We start from the raw sequence: 16,922 nt of genomic DNA, 5'->3' as shown, positions 1-16,922 counted from the left end.
TGCTACAGAAAGAGAAGAACAAAGAGGGTCGTGACTTGATTAAAATATATACAGAATCCTTCACATCATTTAAAAGACATTTCTAGGGTAAAAATTGTTCACCTCAAAAGCTCATACGCCCCATGTCCTTGCATTACGATGGTGTGATTACCAGATCAACCATCCAGGAGAAATGCATTCACGCAAGTGTTATTGATTGGAAAGGCGGATAGATTGGCTTAAAAGTTTAATATCTGACCTGCTACAGAAAGAGAAGAACAAAGAGGGTCATGACTTGATTAAAATATATACAGAAATAGTAACTTGCACCACAGTCATGAGTCAAGTCCTGTGTCATGCAAGAAGCAGCAGAAAGCCTGCACTGCCTGTAGAGCTTTCCATTTCTGGCCAACCGGCCAATAAGTCCTCTGAGAGAGGCCTGTTGCCAAAACACTTCAAAGAAGTAACTCGAGTTATTGTTTTGCACGCATATACTGGGACACACCACTAGTACACGCTCCAGAGTCTCCGTAATGTCACATGTGGAACATTCTGGGCAGTCCGCCTGTCCAATTAAGTATAAATATTTGTCTGTGAAACCACATTTAGATGCAGTCTATGGAGAAAGCATGCATAATGGCATATAATTGGCAAGTGGGTATGGATCCACTAAAGCACTACCTTGTGGCCTTGAGCACAAGTAGATATAAGGAACTCAGTGATGTGTAGTGCCAAAGGCTGGTAAGGGTGTGGTGTTGAAAACTTCCAAAAATTTGTAATGCAGTCTTTGAAACTGTGAATTCACACCACTTCTAAAGTGGTTTCCCACAGATGTGGAAAGCCTCTTACCAAGGGGCCACAAGCTCAGCAGCGGTTTGTGGAGAATTATGCCCTTAAAAAAAAGATGAGTCAAGTTCTGAGCGGCATCACCACAATTGTAGGCGACGCTTGCGGTGATACAGATCTGTGTATACATGGATAGAGTTGTAATATTCTCACCAGATGTATGTCAGATTAAGTTGCTTGAATCTACTAATTGATATCTTGGATTTCTCCAGTATCCCGAGAACATGCAAACGCACCAAAGGTTGAGTCATTACACACAGAGGTTGGGTGGGGTGGTATGGGAAGTCGGAGCGTGATAGCATTTGTAATTAATGGCAGCGGAGTGTACGTGAAAAACTGCTGTTCAGCTGCTCATCATCAGTGGGTGGCAATGGTGTTGTGCAAGTAGTCGTAAATACACACAAAGTGGTTCGTGTGACAATTATGTAGATATTGGGCAGGCACGTGACATTCTGAAGTAACAGCACAAAACGTGGATGGGAGCACAAGACGAGAAGACGACACACTGTCTCATCGTCTTCTCGTCTTGTGCTCCCGTCCACATTTTGCGCTGTTACCTCAGGATGGAAAACCAACAAGCCCAACCTGCTATTCTGGCTAACATGCCATTGTTTGAGGTGCATTGCGGCAGCCAGGGTTTATCCCAAGCACCTGCACTTCTATGTACATGTTAAAGAGTACTGGGAGTGGTGCTCATATGGGTGTGTACCATTTTCCTGGCTCGGGCAATCAGATTGCAGGCGGGCTAGCGCACACAGCCCAAAGCACATGTAGTAGAAGTTTGGACTGTCGAACCGCGAAGTCTTCAGTTCAATTCCTTCCCTTATATTTTTCAATTTGTATGAGTATCATACAGTTTGTGCTTGTATGGTTAAATTGCGAGGGTGTATATATCACCTGCGCTCCTGACCAACCTCACTCTGCATAAGTATTCACCAAGCAGTTTTCGTTCCATCAAAAGGCTTTCACAATATTCAGCGACACAAGCAGCTACTCAGACAGCATCAGTGTAGCATTCTTGGAGCTTCGCAAATCTGTGGTTACATTGTTTACTAGCAAAACATGCACGGTATGTAGATATGTGTACTAGGACGCATAAGATGCCGTGACAATGTGGACTGCCCTTACGTCTACAGCTGCCCTTTAATCCTGTTACATTCTAGCCTGCAGTGAATTCAGCAGCAAGGTTTCACAATTAAATCATCCCAACTTTATATTTCTAGACTTGACCCCAGCACCGACAAAGTTCATTGTATTACCAGCATTTTGGTGGCATATTCAACCAGCAGACCAATTAACTCAACGTCATGCAGGTTCTAGTGCAGATGTTTTCATGCAAACTACGGGTATCATCAATGAAGGAGGCTTTACTATACATACCTTTTCAGCACGCTGTTTTATGACTGGTTAAAGTTTGGTACATTTCAAAGTATAAGGCACATATTATTGTATGCATGTCTACAGATTGCAGATTATGCTGGCTTGCTTCTGAATGAGACTGCAAAATGCTGAAAACAGTGGCCACCTTTCAAAGCAGCTTTTGCAGAAAACGATTTGATTTTTCTATTCCCCATGAGCCACTATTTTTCGAGGCCGTGTAAAGGTGAACGCGGCAACTAGAAAATCTAGGTTTGTCAGTGCCACAAGGACCACCACTTTGTAGTACATTTGGGCATTATCGAGTGTTAGAGACATGTTGCTTTCAAAATAATTTATTGGTTGGCCGCAGGTTCATCAGTGCATACAAAATTTTTAGGCTAGAAGGAAGTTGACCTAGAGCAAGACATCTTTTATTCACGCTTCTTTGCTGTCTTCCTCTCTCCTAAATATACAAATGTGTATATACAGCTTCACAATCATGATGTGTTGAGGTCAGTGCTAAATAAAAAAAAAATGCATCCGACAAAGGTATAGTTAGAGATTGAGTACACAAAATTCATTCTAAGTGAGCCTATATATGTCTTGTAGATTCCAAGGGAAGGCAAGCATAGCAGGGGGCAGCAGAAACTCAGGCAGGCAGATAAAAAGTTTGCGGGGATCAGATGGATGCAGCTGACAGAGGATCGGGTTATTTGGATAGATATGGGAGAGACATCTATACAAGCAGGTATATACACAACTGCACAATTATGATGCATTTGCGGTCAGTGCTAAAAAAAATTCCACCCATCAAAGGTATAGGTGGGGAGTGAGCATACAAAATTCATTCTAAGTGAGCCTATATATGTCTTGTAGATTCCAGGGGAAGGCAAGCGTAGCAGGGGGCGGCAGAAATTCGGGCAGACAGATGAGATTAGGAAGTCTGCGGGGATCATATGGATGCAGCTGATGTATCTGCGGTGAGTTCCAAAAGAAGAAAAATTCTACCCGTCAAAGGTAAAGGAAGGGAGTGAGTACACAAAATTCATTCTAAGTGAGCCTATATATGTCTTTTAGATTCCAAGGGAAGGCAAGTTTAGCAGGGGGCGGCAGAAACTCGGGCAAGCAGATGAAATTAGGAAGTTTGTGAGAATCATGCACCTGGCACAGGATCGGGTTATTCGGATGGATATGGGAGAAGCATTTGCCCAGCAGTGGGTGCAGTCAGGCTAGTGGTATCAACAAGAATAACAACTGGATGAGTTGGTACTGATTCATCTTAAAACCAGCCAGAAGACGAAACACGTGAGAGGAGCACAAGACAAAGTTTGACTAACAACTGAAATGTTACTGAAGGAAAGAGGCAAAAGAAGATTCGCACAGAAATGCACGTGCACGAAAAACCCCCAAAGCAGTGAAAGCGTGGAAAGCAGAAAGGGTCTAAAAAATCAAAATCTAAAAAAAGCAAATTCCTTATGGTCAAGAACCACTCGTTACAAAAGGGAAGCCACAGATCCAAGTCCAAAGGCACACTATACTGCAAAGGCTAAGGACGTGTGTGTGGCTAAGAAATCGGTCAACAGTCTTTTGGGGCCTCTTTTACATGTGCATCTCTGTGCAAGTCTTCTTTTGCCTCTATCCTTTAGTAAAATTCCAGTTATTAGTCCAGCTGTCCTGCAATTCTCTCTTCTCATGTTTTCCGGCTTGTTTCAGAATTAATAAGGTGATGACTCTACAAACCTTGCACAAACTGGAAACCAGTGTAACTGTCAGATGGAAACCTTTCCCTTATTTGGCTTGCATTACAAATAGGGAGGACTTTACTGTGATGTCTGCCGAGGCATCCCCAAAGCCAGTGCGCAAGCTGGCTGTAGCAGATGTAGTGGTGCCTCCTGTTGACAAGAGAAAAAGCAATATTCACTTTTCAGCATAGCAAAATGAAAATATGATTTAGGTCTTTTACAAATTTGAAAGTTATTCATGCATCTGTACAATTAATTCCCGTCTAACAGAAGCTGTACAGTGTAACTTTCACTGTCAATTTATTCTCCTTGGAAGTATGGCAAACTTTGAATTCTGCTGCAGGTGATTGAGAGAGAATGAGACCCACCCAATATTAGAACTCCAGTGCAATCACAATTTGCTACTGCAGCAAAATAATGCCTGAAGGCAATGCAGCTTTTGACTGACAAAACCTGGTAGTCGTCTTACACCCTCTATACTAGTGTTGTGGCTGATGTCAATGTCCACGCTGATATCATCCGCATAGCACGAAGATGTTAAGTATGCGACTTATGCATTAAGCAGCTCTGTGCATGGAGTCATTCTATTCGAAGGAGCCATAAACTACAAGTGCACTTCTGTCAACAGCTCTCAGTTGTTTTCCCACAACACGGCACGTGCCAAACTTTCTGCAAGTGCCGCAAAACTACTCTATAACTTCATTTGCTAACTGTAAAATTTCCAACACTTACTCAAACTGTGGAAGTTTCGGTGTACTGGCCTTTGGAAGAACGTCTTTCCTTTTTTTTTTTGGTTGTTACATTTCAGCACATGTAAAATGTCAGTGTCAAAGCATTTTGGAGAGGTTTACTGTGTGCAGGTGTTGATGATGGTATCAGTGAAGTCAATTTTTTTAATTATATTTGCACACTATACAACACTCACCTAATGCAAGTGGGTAAAAAAAAAAAAAACTAGCAAATAAAACTTTGAGTGCTGGTATGGTGATTGTTCCGGCAGCAAGTGGGGACAGGCTATAACAAGAGTTGTCGGGCTAGTTAGTGATCGTCTGCAGAAGCCAGTCCTGCTCTGTGTGTTTTTCTTTTCTGTGTCGTTTTTTAGTGCATTTTCCCACGGCTTCCGCAGGAGACAGGCTACTTCACTGCATGCAATTTCACTTAGCACAGAGTCCTCCGAAATGAGATTGCTTTTGTACTTATTTACTGCATTTCTTGTGGCATTCCTTATGTATTTATGTTTTGAAGTGCTGCACTTGCTGAAGGTCATACCTGGCTAATAAAACAAGCAAATGTGTCCGGACAGCGTCCCCCCCCCCCCTCCCCTCTTTACTTCACATCAATGTGCATGCCCTTTCCATTTAGAAACTTCACACTATCAGGTGATGCGTGTTTTCTCATTTACTCGTGCATGGAATTAAGCAAACCAGTAATTTGCATGGTGAAACGTCATGCTCATGCGCTCCTACGAAAACAAGAAAAATATGAAAACCAGCGATGTGTTCGCGCTAACGTGGCGCAATATCAACACTGTAGACAGTGTAGATGATCGCAGGTAAGTAACGTTAAAGGGGAAGCTTTATTTTATTAACACTGCCTTCCGCAATAGATTTCGTTACAGCATTTCTTGCTCGAGAAAATGAAAAACAGGTGCCGCTTGTTCAAGTTATGTCGCCTTTCGCTCAAGGTTCTTACCTTGTGTTCTCGACTAGCAGTCCATGATCAAGAAGCATTTGGAGTAAATGCGGATGATCTGTAACACCCAGACGGCTGCTTCAACTACGTAGTCGCCGCCGGGATCTCGCCAGATGCTCTCAAGAGCAGTCGGCATCGGCACGCACCGCCCGCAGCTGCACCTGTTCGAAAGCTTCGGTTAGCGATTGCGCACTCTCGCAACGGTCAAACGTAGGCTAGGCTGCAAGACTCGGACATACATACCAATGCGTAGTTCCGAAACGGCTGGGATCGGGAGGCTGACGGTCGGGGCTTCTGCAAGCCGGAGTTGTGCCGCGGTTACCGCGGCCTCTCGACACAAGTGTTACTGTACCGGTCGCTCGCAGGGTCCATATTCGCCGACCTGGCACCCGAAAAGTTGCGTCGGCGTAAGGCTCAAAGCCCACGATGTAACCATGTTTTAACAGTAGTGACTATATTCTAGTTCACTATAGCAGCACATCGACGCTGGAACCCACGGAGGCGTCGGCCATATTAAAAAAACCCTGTGTGAGCGTAGAGTAGGGCACAATTAGAACCTCTAAAATGCACCGAGCTTGGTCAACTTTGGCTCAGCAGGCTCCGGCAACGGGAGCTTCTCATTGGCTTAGCGCTATGACGTATCTGTTGAGTTGAGGAGGACGCGCGCTAGGAAACCGAAATTCTGTTTTTGTCGCTATTAAATCAACGCGGGCGATGAAATGAATCGAGGTATATTATATGATGCAGGACAAGGATTCCATTTAACTCAGCCGTGCAAAATTTCCGGAAAACGTTTCACGACCCCTTTAACGTCGAAACAACCTTATTATCAACCGTTATGGTGACTAACGCCTCCTGAGGGCCAGCCGTGTCACTCTACAAACGAGTCCACGTTGTGTATACTAATCCCGCAACATCGGTTCATAAGGCCACATGATCCTAGCACGTACAGTGGTAACCATTGAGAGGTTTAGCGTAACGCGATGCCCAACCGCGAGCCGGTTCTTCGAGGCGCCAGATGCGCATGTGCAGTTGGCACCGAGGCAGGGACGCATAACGCGTAGCTGGGCTATCTCGGATCGCTGCGTGAGAAATCATGAAACTGACAGAGAGCGTTATTCCGGTTTTCATTTAGTTTTTCTTGTTGAGGTCATGTACTTGACAGGCGAAAAGGTGTTCTCTTTGAATCACACCTCGACTGCGCAGATATTTTTGGTGCTGTTGCAAAAGGTCTGCACAGCCCTCTTTTTATCGTCACGTTTTATTCGCCCTCCGAAAGCTGCAGCCACGTCGGGGGCAGCGCGAAGGAACCAGCCCCGATTGCACTTTCATGGTTACGGCGAGTGTATACGCAGTATACTAGTCCGACAAGGTCTGCGATTGTATTCTGCGAACCGCGCTGTTATATCGCGGCTTGCTACACTGTATAATAAGCCGAACCCGCCAGTGTGTGTAGGGAGGCTTCGTCGGCCGGCGACATCTGCATTGTTTACGAGTCGCGACAACGTCTTCCTTCTTCGCGATGTCCGCCTCATTTGAATGTATGGACAGCCACCGACTACTCCCTTGGGACCTGCGAAAGGGCGAAAGCCGCGGGGGAGCAAACAAAGGCAGCCGTGGAGACTGGTCAACCCGTGGCGGGGAAAAGGAGGCGCAACAATGGAGTGGAGGTATAGTGCTCTTGAACAATCTAGAACACTATATAGGAGGGCTTACAGGAGAAGGGGAGAGCGGGGGAGATCAATCGCAGGCAGCGGACGAGACGGGCGAACGCTGGAGTGTAACCGCCGTTCGGTCCCTCTCATCTCGCCTCCACGCTCATTCCACCGCCAGCTGAAACGAAGGCCGCCACTTGGCCTTGACGAAAGCCCTTCTTCGGTGTCGCACCACGCCGACGCAGCCCAGTGACGGCGAGCCGTAAGCGAAGCTGAGCTTTAATTTAATATGTTTAAAACTATATCTGTGCCTCCATCTCCTCAGGCCCACTGTGGACCAATTTAAGTAACCCGAGTCACCCATCACAGTTGTGAGCATTTTGCATCAGCTTGTAACGTTTGCCAGGCGGCTTTGGACCGCAAGCGGAACAAAATTTGAATTTTTTTTTAGGACACTTGTCCCGTAAAAAAATTACTGCCGCCACCCTAGTCGAGAGTACGCAGGTTGTCGGCGAGCAGTCGAGCTGTAACGTACTACAACAAGGTTGTGCTATACTTTTCCTTCCATCGGGCTCGGCTTCAGCAGCTGTGACGATTCAGAAGCGTGCGCGGTCACGAATCGACGCTGGCATTACAAGAATGTAGTGGAACCAGCGACTTGAAGTGCTCCCCGGACGTGCATAAACCCGTTTGCTAACGAGATAAACGTCATGAGCTGGCGCCGCAACAGTGGCAGACTTGATTCCAAATGACCTAACGCGAATCGAGGCCTGCTAAAAGAGGATCGGTGCCCGGATGTTCGCTTTCGAGTTTGGCTCGACGTCAGCTCAAGTTCGCCGACAAATCATTTCATGCTTAACGTTATGGCCGATAGTACGAAACGCGTACCTGTTTTTGAGCATATGACAGAACAGCTTATTGTATGCATGCCGGTGGCGTCGCTAGTTGGTAGATTTATTTATTTTTATTTTTTCATTTTCGGTGCTATCAGGTTCAGCGACAGCCGGTGTGACAAGCGCGCTTTCTTTAATTGCGTGAACTTCGACATTTGTCTGTCTGCGTGTAGCTTCGGCCCGAAGCCATCGATCCAAATTGTTCGCATTAGAGCCTCGTAGGAAGTGTGCATCGACGTCACAGTGGGCGCCATATTGTGGCGCATGTAGCAATGATTGCAGGCATATCTAATCTGCTTATCATTTTCTACGCATTGCACTGCTGAGGCTGCGCCCGTGACGTCACATGAGTACATTTTCTACTGGAACGTCCTTCTCGACCGAAGAGAAACGTGAGGACGTCTGTCACCCTCTTGCAGAGGTGTAATCGTAAGCTCTTTGCTGGTTGTTGTGACCGTGCATGGTCTGCGCTTGCGCGCACTATTGTGCGCCTGTGGGCATGGTATTGATATGTGCTGTTTGTGCAAGGGCTCTAAGTGAGCGTGTTCACATGAAACTTTTTTGTGTGAGCATGCTTTGCTTTGTCGTGACCCTACAACTGCCAAGTTGGCCCTGTCAAGGGAGCGCCAAGAAAAATACAAAGAAACGTCGCCCTGTGAGAAATAGCCGGAAGTGCTTTTGTTCAACTGTTCACCCTTCCCGTCGAGAAGCGCTATTGTCAAGTGAGGAATGCCTATTGTCCAAAGGAGACGATCAGAGTGACACGTCCGCTGACGTACAGGAGAAGAAAGGAGCATGAGGATTACGGCCATTAGAGGATTTCCCGTGAATGCAGGAAAGAGTTGCAATTGCCGGAAAGGGACATTGCTGGGAGCAGTATTCGTGGCGCGCACGTACACTTGGGTTTCTGAGAAGGAAATCCACTTGCCGGAACCAACATAGCGGATCTTTGCTGAAGAATCGAAATTTACCTCCTCGCCGTTCCCAAGCTCTACCCGATAAGTGACCACGCCCGACGAAACAACACTGGACCAGTCAGTGCATCAGACCACCAGTGCAGTGATGTGTTCGATTGGTTGCCGATATCTGAGGGTTGTGCCCTGGAAGTGATTGGTCAGCATCTTCAGAGAGGGGCTGGACATAGGGGAATTTAAGGACGTTGCAGAGCACGAAATGACGCTCTGAGCCCTGGGTAAACGGCTCATCCAGACGCTTCTCTCTATGAACTCTTAACGCTTGCCATTTTGCTGATATACCCTTTTTTTTTTTTTTTTCATGTAAATAAGTTTTCTCAAAGTGTCATTAAACATGCTTGTATATATTTTACCAACTTCGAAGATTCAATCCTTCATCAACCCGGAGTCTCTGCACGCTACCAAGTGAAGGCCGGGTCGACTTAGTCCCAGCGTCACGACATGGTGTAGGCAATCGCGAGGAATCCCGCCTGGAATCTTTATCGAGCTCGGGGTGGCGTCGAAGACCATGAAAAATTTCCAGCAGAAAACTCAAAAAAGGAAAAAAGAATAGATGGTCTCTTAGATGTCTCGTAAGAAGAGAATGGCTGCTTCCTTCTCCTATCTCTTCCTCTCCTATCGTTTGCCTCTTATCGCCGCTCGTTGCAGTACTACATGTAATTATAATTGGTTTACAGGAAAGGAAAGACGCAGTATCTGTCTCATTTTCTCCGGCAAGTGCGAGTTTCGACGGTACGCACCATCGCTCCCGTCGCGTGGCGCCGGGGGAAAAAAAAAGAGAGAAAAAAAAAAAATCTCGAAGCAGACGATTAGGTTCCATTAAGAAATTAGCAGTAAAAACAGAGCTGTGGCTGTACCCAAGTATGGTGGCGCCAAACGGTGATAAGTTCGGGCTGCTCAAACTGTTTTGGCCTGTGCGATCTGCAGCTTCTAGGACCTCATATGAGGCAAGACGGGATCGAGGGTCCATCCGCTTGATCTTTTGTGGGTAGAAGCTTTTCCGTGACCTGGTTTTCGGTTTCTCAGGGAATAAATTGGATGTTTGACCACACTTCGACCAGACAAACGGCGCTATCCTCAGCACTGCTTGGCTAAGTTACCTCCGCGGCATTAAAATCAAATTATCGTCATGACTCCGAGCGGCACCGTCGTGTGTGTATCGCGTGTTGCCTGCGTGTCAGTCGTCGTTAACGCCCAGCCTCTGGAGCGTGTCAAGCGTCGCAGCGTTGGCGTTTTTGTCGCCGCATCCTTTCATCCACTGGAGTCTCGAATCGTGCGACGCTGCGGGGCTCTCGCGTGATCGCTCGTCGGCAGCCGCCTCCCCTTCCGGGTCGAGCCTCTGTTCCTCCTTTTTCGCATCTTGACGTTCACGCGATCTGTGGCGCACGCGACAAACGGCCTTGGGTTCGTGCGTCGTGCACGCTCCGCTGGGTTCGTCACGCTACGCGCCTGTTCTCGCGCTACTTGTCATTATCTTTTTTATTTATCCCGTCACATGTGCGCCCGCGCACGTCAGCCGAGCTTTGTACGGTACGAGCTGTGTCGTCGAGAGGCGAACACTTTGAGCTCGCCTTTGTGACCCGGAGGGTTGTTGCCTCGCACGCTGTACAAGGCGGCTCCACAGCGTGTCAGTTCGTCACTGGCCATTTCATCCCTCCCCTTTACAGAGGGAGGATTTGCGCACTTACTAAATAATAATAATAATAATCTAGATTTCTGGTTTCCATCGGCTTGCGTCGCCACTGTCACACTGAGAGGGATTCCTAGTCATGCTGATTGCTGTAGTCAATCAGTGCTGCCCGTGAACTTCTACACCGGGCGCTAGGGATGTGTTATCCACTCTCCACCGCATACGACATGACAGCATTAGAGAAACTCTTCGTGCTCTAGGCAGCCTTTGACGCTTTCACCTCCTGCCATCTATTATCTGTGATCTAAGCTATACATGATCCCCCGCGCCGATCAGTTTGTCGATAATGTAGAACTTCCTCTTGTGCTTCGTTTCTATTCAGTCCACACCTGCTTCCGAACACGGCAGGCTTGGCTCGCCTCGGACCAGTTGGCTCTGGTGACGCTGTCCAACTCGGGACATACTCGGCCTTAAAGCAACCTTTTCTTTCTCTCTCTCTCGCAAGATTGCGTGAGATCTTGGTTTAAACCCGGATTACTCCGTCTGCAGCCACCTCATACGTCGATGGTTTGAAGAGGAGGGGAATAAAAAAAACCACATTTGTTACATTACGTGTTGGGAATGTGATAAAATTAAGATCTGAAATCTGCTTTCAATATACGCTGAGTCCCGTGCAGCCATCGATACTCTTTAGTGAGCGGTTTACTTCACTCTCCGCTATTTGGAGGTTTTCCGCTGCGGTATACACCGGCGGCGTTGTGCGTGCGTGAGAGAGAAAGAGATATGACATGCGCTTCGTCTTAGTTTGCGGAAAATTTATTCGCCGGCTCAGAACCCGACGTGGAATATCTTCATGCCGCGGCGTATTCGTCCAGAGTTGCTGATTGCATTTCCGACCGATCGCAGGGAACACGTACTTCACCGGCACACGCGCCGGTTGTAATGACATTTTTGTAATGAAATTACGGTGATGAATCACATTTTGTGGAAGGGTCTTCCTCTTCGCCCTGTCCGTAGAAAAGAATCGATCGCTGAATTGCTTCTCTTTCCACCCCGCTTTCTTGGTTTATTTCATTTCCTTGCGTCTCGACTTGTGCCACCACTGACGAGGGTTCTCACGTTGTCTGGCGCGTGAGAAAACTCTCCGTTGACCTTGTGCAACAACTTTCATTCCGAACGGGAGAAAAATCGGAAGGGTCTGCCTTCTCCCTTACTGCATCACGCCCCGAGGGAATTGAACGAAAGGATGCAGCTCCTCTTACTACGCACATTTGAGGCTGGTGTAAACGCTTTTTCAGGCGCTCACTTAGTCGTCGCTCAAACTTTTCCTATTGGAGATCGCGCGAGTTTCCGCGGACGGGAATCCGAAGCGTCAGTAGAACGTTTTGATCCAGCATGTCGTTTATGACAGCGGTGGGTTACTTGAAGGAGAACACGCTTCTGATTAGTTGTCTGTTGGAGGGAGAGAAGTGAAGGGCGCTTGAGGAGCTCTTCGATGCCCCTGACGCGTGTGACATTGCTGATCATGCTCGCGAATAATTTATGCGCCTGCAGAATACGGAAGCGCGCGTAATAAACCCCGGGCGCATGAAAGCGCGCCAGATAAGCACGGTCGAACCTCATGTACAGGAGGCAAAAGCCGTTAGTGCTGCTTTCATGCAAATGGGCAACAACAGAGGTGCTTGTCGATCATCTAATGTGCGTGTGTGTTGCGTGCGTGCGCGCGCGCCATGGTCATATCATGCGCCTTATATATATGTATATATATATATATATATATATATATATATATATATATATATATATATATATATATATTGAGAACGGTGAGTTTTGCGTACCGCGATACGAAGTCTCGTATACGCGCTTGATCGAACGCCGCCGTCGTACTCGCTTGCGTCCGAATGGCCTTTCTCTTCGTTGTCGTTTCCGGTGCAGTCACTGCGACGATCGATGAGTGGTTTCATTTCGAGCTTGGGCTCCGTTGTGGAAAAACAGAGGAGCGATCGGTAATGTATGCGGACCTAAATGTATAAACGCCTCACGTTGACGTCACGATGGTCGCCATGGCGGGAGAGCACCGGGCAGCGTGTAATGGAAAGCAGCCCACCAGCTGCATCGCGAATGTTGTAAGGACCGGATTTTTACGGGGAGGGGGGACTCGAATATGCCCCCCCCCCAAAAAAAAAAAAATGGCAACTTTAATTTTTTTTCGTCAAAAAATGAGCTTCGGCTTTTTTCTTTCAATGTGCAATTTCTCATTTGAAAGTGGCGCACCCTCCGCCGCTCTCGTTTAAATCCGCCCCTTTACTGGCAGCTGTGCACACGATGCTCCATTATGGCACGCATGCTGTCACTCGCTCCTGCTGCACTGGGGACAGGCTGTGAGCTGCAGTGCCGTGAGGTGGGTCGACGGTATTCTATAAGCTTCCATATCCCATTTCATTTGTCCGCGCGTCAGCATGGCGGCAGCATTAGACGAAGACCTCGAGCGGCCATTCTCAGAAATCATGAGGTAGCTAGCCGGTCGCCAAATCTGCAATAGGCATCGCCACTCGCTGCATACACCGGCTGATTGCTTCATGCAGCCAGTATTGAGGTGCCGTCGCCAAGCCAGTGGTCCGAACTTTTAATGACGCTTGAAAGCCGCGGCTCACCCATTGAATGCCAGAGGACTAAACGGATCCTACATAGCAGTTCGAAGCTCCTCTTGCCGGGGAGGACCTGAGCACAAGTGTGCAAAGGGGAGACGAAAACACTACGCTTTACTCTGTAAAAAACGTTGAAGACCAGGTGACTCCGCAATGTTCAGTGCTAAGGGCGCGCAGAGGGAAATAAGGAGACGTGTACGCATTAGACGGCCGATCGCTTAACGAATCAAATTGGGTGTAACACCTTTATGGAAATTGGCCTGCGGCGCACATTTCGATGGGTCTTCATCGTCGCTGATGTACATCAGCCCATCCTCGGATCCGACTTCCTGACGCATTTTGATCTGGACGTCAGCATGCGTCGCCATCGTCTAATCGACAGCAAGACGCGCCTTTCCATCACTGGCGTTATATCGGCTGTCGCTTCTACTGGCATCCGAACTCTAGATTCCGTCATGCCCGTACGCCCAAGTTCTCGCAGACTTTCCCGAGGTCACGAGGCCTTGTATTCTCCATCAGCCACCCAAGCACGGTATAACCCACCACATTGTCAAGTGTGGTCGACCTGTCTCAGCTCGTCCGCGCCGCCTCTTCGGTGAGCCTTTGGCTATTGCAAAACGGGAATTCGACCACATGCTCCAGCTGGGTATTATTCGCCCTTCATCCAGCGCTTGGGCCCCACCACTCTATCTGGTGTCCAAGAAAGAACCGGGTGACTAGCGTCCGTGCGGTGACTGCCGGGCTCTCAACGCTCACACGGTCCACGACAGCTACCCCTTCCACACATCCAAGACTTCGCTGGACATCTGGAAGGCTGCAAGATATTTAGTAAAGTGGACCTTGTCAAGGCGTACCACCAAATCCCTGTTAAGACGGCCTATATTCCGAAGACGGCCATCACTACACCCTTCGGACTGTTTGAGTACGTGCGCATGCCATTTGGGCTACGCAACGCAGCTCAAACTTTCCATTGCCGAAGTGACGCGTGGACTCCTGGCGGTATTTGCCTGCATCGACGACATCCTCGTCGCGAGTCGTTCTCCACAGAACCATGAGCGTCACCTCCGGGAACTCTTTCAACGCCTCCAAGAGTTTGGTTTGGTCGTCAATGCCCAGAAATGTGTTTTCGGCTCTTCTGAGCTCGTGTTCTTGGGCCACCACATCTCGGCGCTGGGAATTCGTCCATTGCCTTCTCACGTCCAGGCTAGGAACATGGACTTGGAAATGACCGCTTCGTCTTTGAGTTTATGTAACTCTGGAAGCTGATCGTCGCGGTTCCACTGGCGTCGACGATACACCTCCTCCGCGTTGCGTGGCAGCGTCGTCGTTTTTTAATCTTCCTTCGCTGCCGTGTTCACTCGAGCTCATTTTTATTGTTTATTATTATTATTTAGACTGGTCAGACGCGTAGTGTTTTTGTTTATCTGCGGCAGCAGCGATCACCGCGGGGCGCTCTTTCACGGTGGGAGGAAGGGAAAACTCGCAGCCTCGGCGGCTTCTTTTGCGCCGGCGTCGGTGCAGCGTTGTTCGGGTTGACAGGTGTAATTGCGAGCGATGGTTTTGGCCTCGGAGCGATGGCCCCTGTGCGGCGGCCATCTGTGACGATCAAGTGGGCGCCGTGATGGATGGCGCCCTTCTTCTGGGCGACGTAGCCGCGGCCGATCTCGACCTTGGCTCTACGCTGGCACCGGGTGCCTGTTGAGAGTCGCCGCCAGCTGCCACCCCGACGCGCGATGATGCGTGCTGGGATGCGGTGCCATTTTCCGGTGGCTCCTGGTGCGTAGGCGGCGGCTCGACTTTTCGACGCCGAGCGTCCATCGCAGGAAATCAGATCTCTCACGTGCACGCAGACGATGAGAACGGACTTGAGTGGGGCTGTGTCTGCGAATAGCGGGCGTGCTGATTTCGTCGTCTCCATCCACGCGTACCTTTAGAGCGCACCTCTTTGGCGCGTTTCGCGTCGGCCTTGTCTCTCGTAACCAGCTCCGCAGCAAACGCGCGCTCCTGCCGTCACCGTTCGCCGCCGTTGCCTCGCTAGCGACGTAAGTGACTCAGTGGTATCAGTCAGTCGCTGCTCTCTCTTCACCGCGCAACATTTTTTGGGGGTCCACGCGCTGCTTCCCGCGACCTCCCGATAACTTAATTGCTCTCTTCGCTCCTCTTCTAATGCGAGTGCTACCCGGCGGCAATCAGAGCGCCGGATCAGTGGGAGTGGATCTCGATATGTGCATCGCCCGAGCCGAAACGCATAGCCGCCGCCGTTCGCCGCTGAGCTGCGCTCAAATTTCGCGTTAGGAAGTAAAGTAATCGTCGGAATTTTTTTTTTATTATTATTAAGCTGACTTCACCAACGAGCACCTATCAGCTACAGCTGGGCTACCCAGCGAAGCAGCCTGAGCAAAAGTGAAAAGCAAGGCCCGTCGTGCTCGAAGTTTCCTGCACGTTTGAGTGTAACGCCAGGTGTGAATGAGCGCCCTCCACATCACGTCGGCTTATCCAACCTTGTGGGTGCTGTCTTATGCGCAGTTTTGGCCCGTAGAGCTCATCTTCCTCCACTGGGGCTGCTGCAGCACTGTCATGTCGTGCGTTAAAAAAAAAAAAAAAAAAAAAAAAAGTTGAGAAGAGGCATTTTCAAACTGCATACGTGAAGGCTGTATATAAGTTGTGCTGTGAAAAACTGCGCCGAACTTAACACACCACAAGAAAGAAGACGAGACAAGCGCCTTTGTCTCGTCTTCTTTCTTGTGGTGTGTTTATTTCGGCTCAGTTTTTCACAGTACAAGCATGAACCAACTAGCCCAAGAAACGGTATTAATGCTGTATATAAGTTCTAAAACCTCCTTGCTTACGTGTAGGAATTCCAACACCTTGTCGTCTCGTGGCTGAAATGTTTTTGAGTGCAGTTCTCGACATGGTAGGAAAGTTCTTTTTGCTGGAATTGTTCGTGTGCTTTCGTAATGGACGTAGGCTTGGCATGCTTCACGCGGTGTCGTGTGAGCAGAAACTGCCTAAACTTGGGGTTGGAAGGAATACAATCGCAGGAGGTGCATATGCCGTTGGAATCTCTGTCACGAGCTAGCCTCCAACTTGAGTGTGTGCTATGTGCAACGGTAAAAATCGCCCGAAACGTTGTGTTGTGGTTTCATCGCAATTTCGATGCAAATTTCCCAGAACTGTAGATCGAAAAACTGTCGCCACATGTGCTGAGTAGTGTACACAATCGAGTGCCACGTATTAACTGATAGGGTTGGTGACTACGGTCACCAACCCTATCAGTGTCACGAACCCTATGTGTCACCAATCCTATGTGTCATGAGATTATGGCATCATATCTTAGCGTCATTTGTCCCCTTGGTGACGTATTGTTGGATCTCTCGGCGACGGCAAACAACGCCGACGACGTAGCCCTAAAGGAAAAAGGCCATCTTTTATAGAGCCTATACTTATCCATCCCGGAGTCACTTAGTGCGATTAACCTTCATGCCGATTTCATCGCTTTAG

At 48.4% G+C, this 16,922-nt stretch overlaps 1 protein-coding gene across 3 annotated transcripts in view; it reads left to right on the top strand.

Moving 5' to 3' along the window:
- Nucleotides 1-16,922, top strand: part of LOC146185019 (protogenin B-like) — a 289,596-nt gene that overhangs the window by 148,694 nt on the left and 123,980 nt on the right. Inside the window, exon 1 of one of the 3 annotated variants that reach the window (XM_084605978.1) lies at nt 6,809-7,288. The exons of 1 other annotated variant lie outside the window; for it this stretch is intronic. In XM_084605978.1, the coding sequence (XP_084462104.1) occupies nt 7,141-7,288 (148 nt within the window). In that variant the 5' untranslated portion in view covers nt 6,809-7,140. Of the gene's footprint in view, nt 1-6,808; nt 7,289-16,922 lie in introns of those variants that run through there. One more of the 3 variants, XM_084605977.1, reaches the window with a different exon arrangement.

This window comes from Amblyomma maculatum, chromosome 6 (assembly GCF_055883805.1).
Source record: "Amblyomma maculatum isolate TAMU_Amacu chromosome 6, ASM5588380v1, whole genome shotgun sequence".
Classification (NCBI taxonomy): Eukaryota; Metazoa; Arthropoda; class Arachnida; order Ixodida; family Ixodidae; genus Amblyomma; species Amblyomma maculatum.
This window is presented reverse-complemented; position numbering and strand designations above follow the sequence as displayed.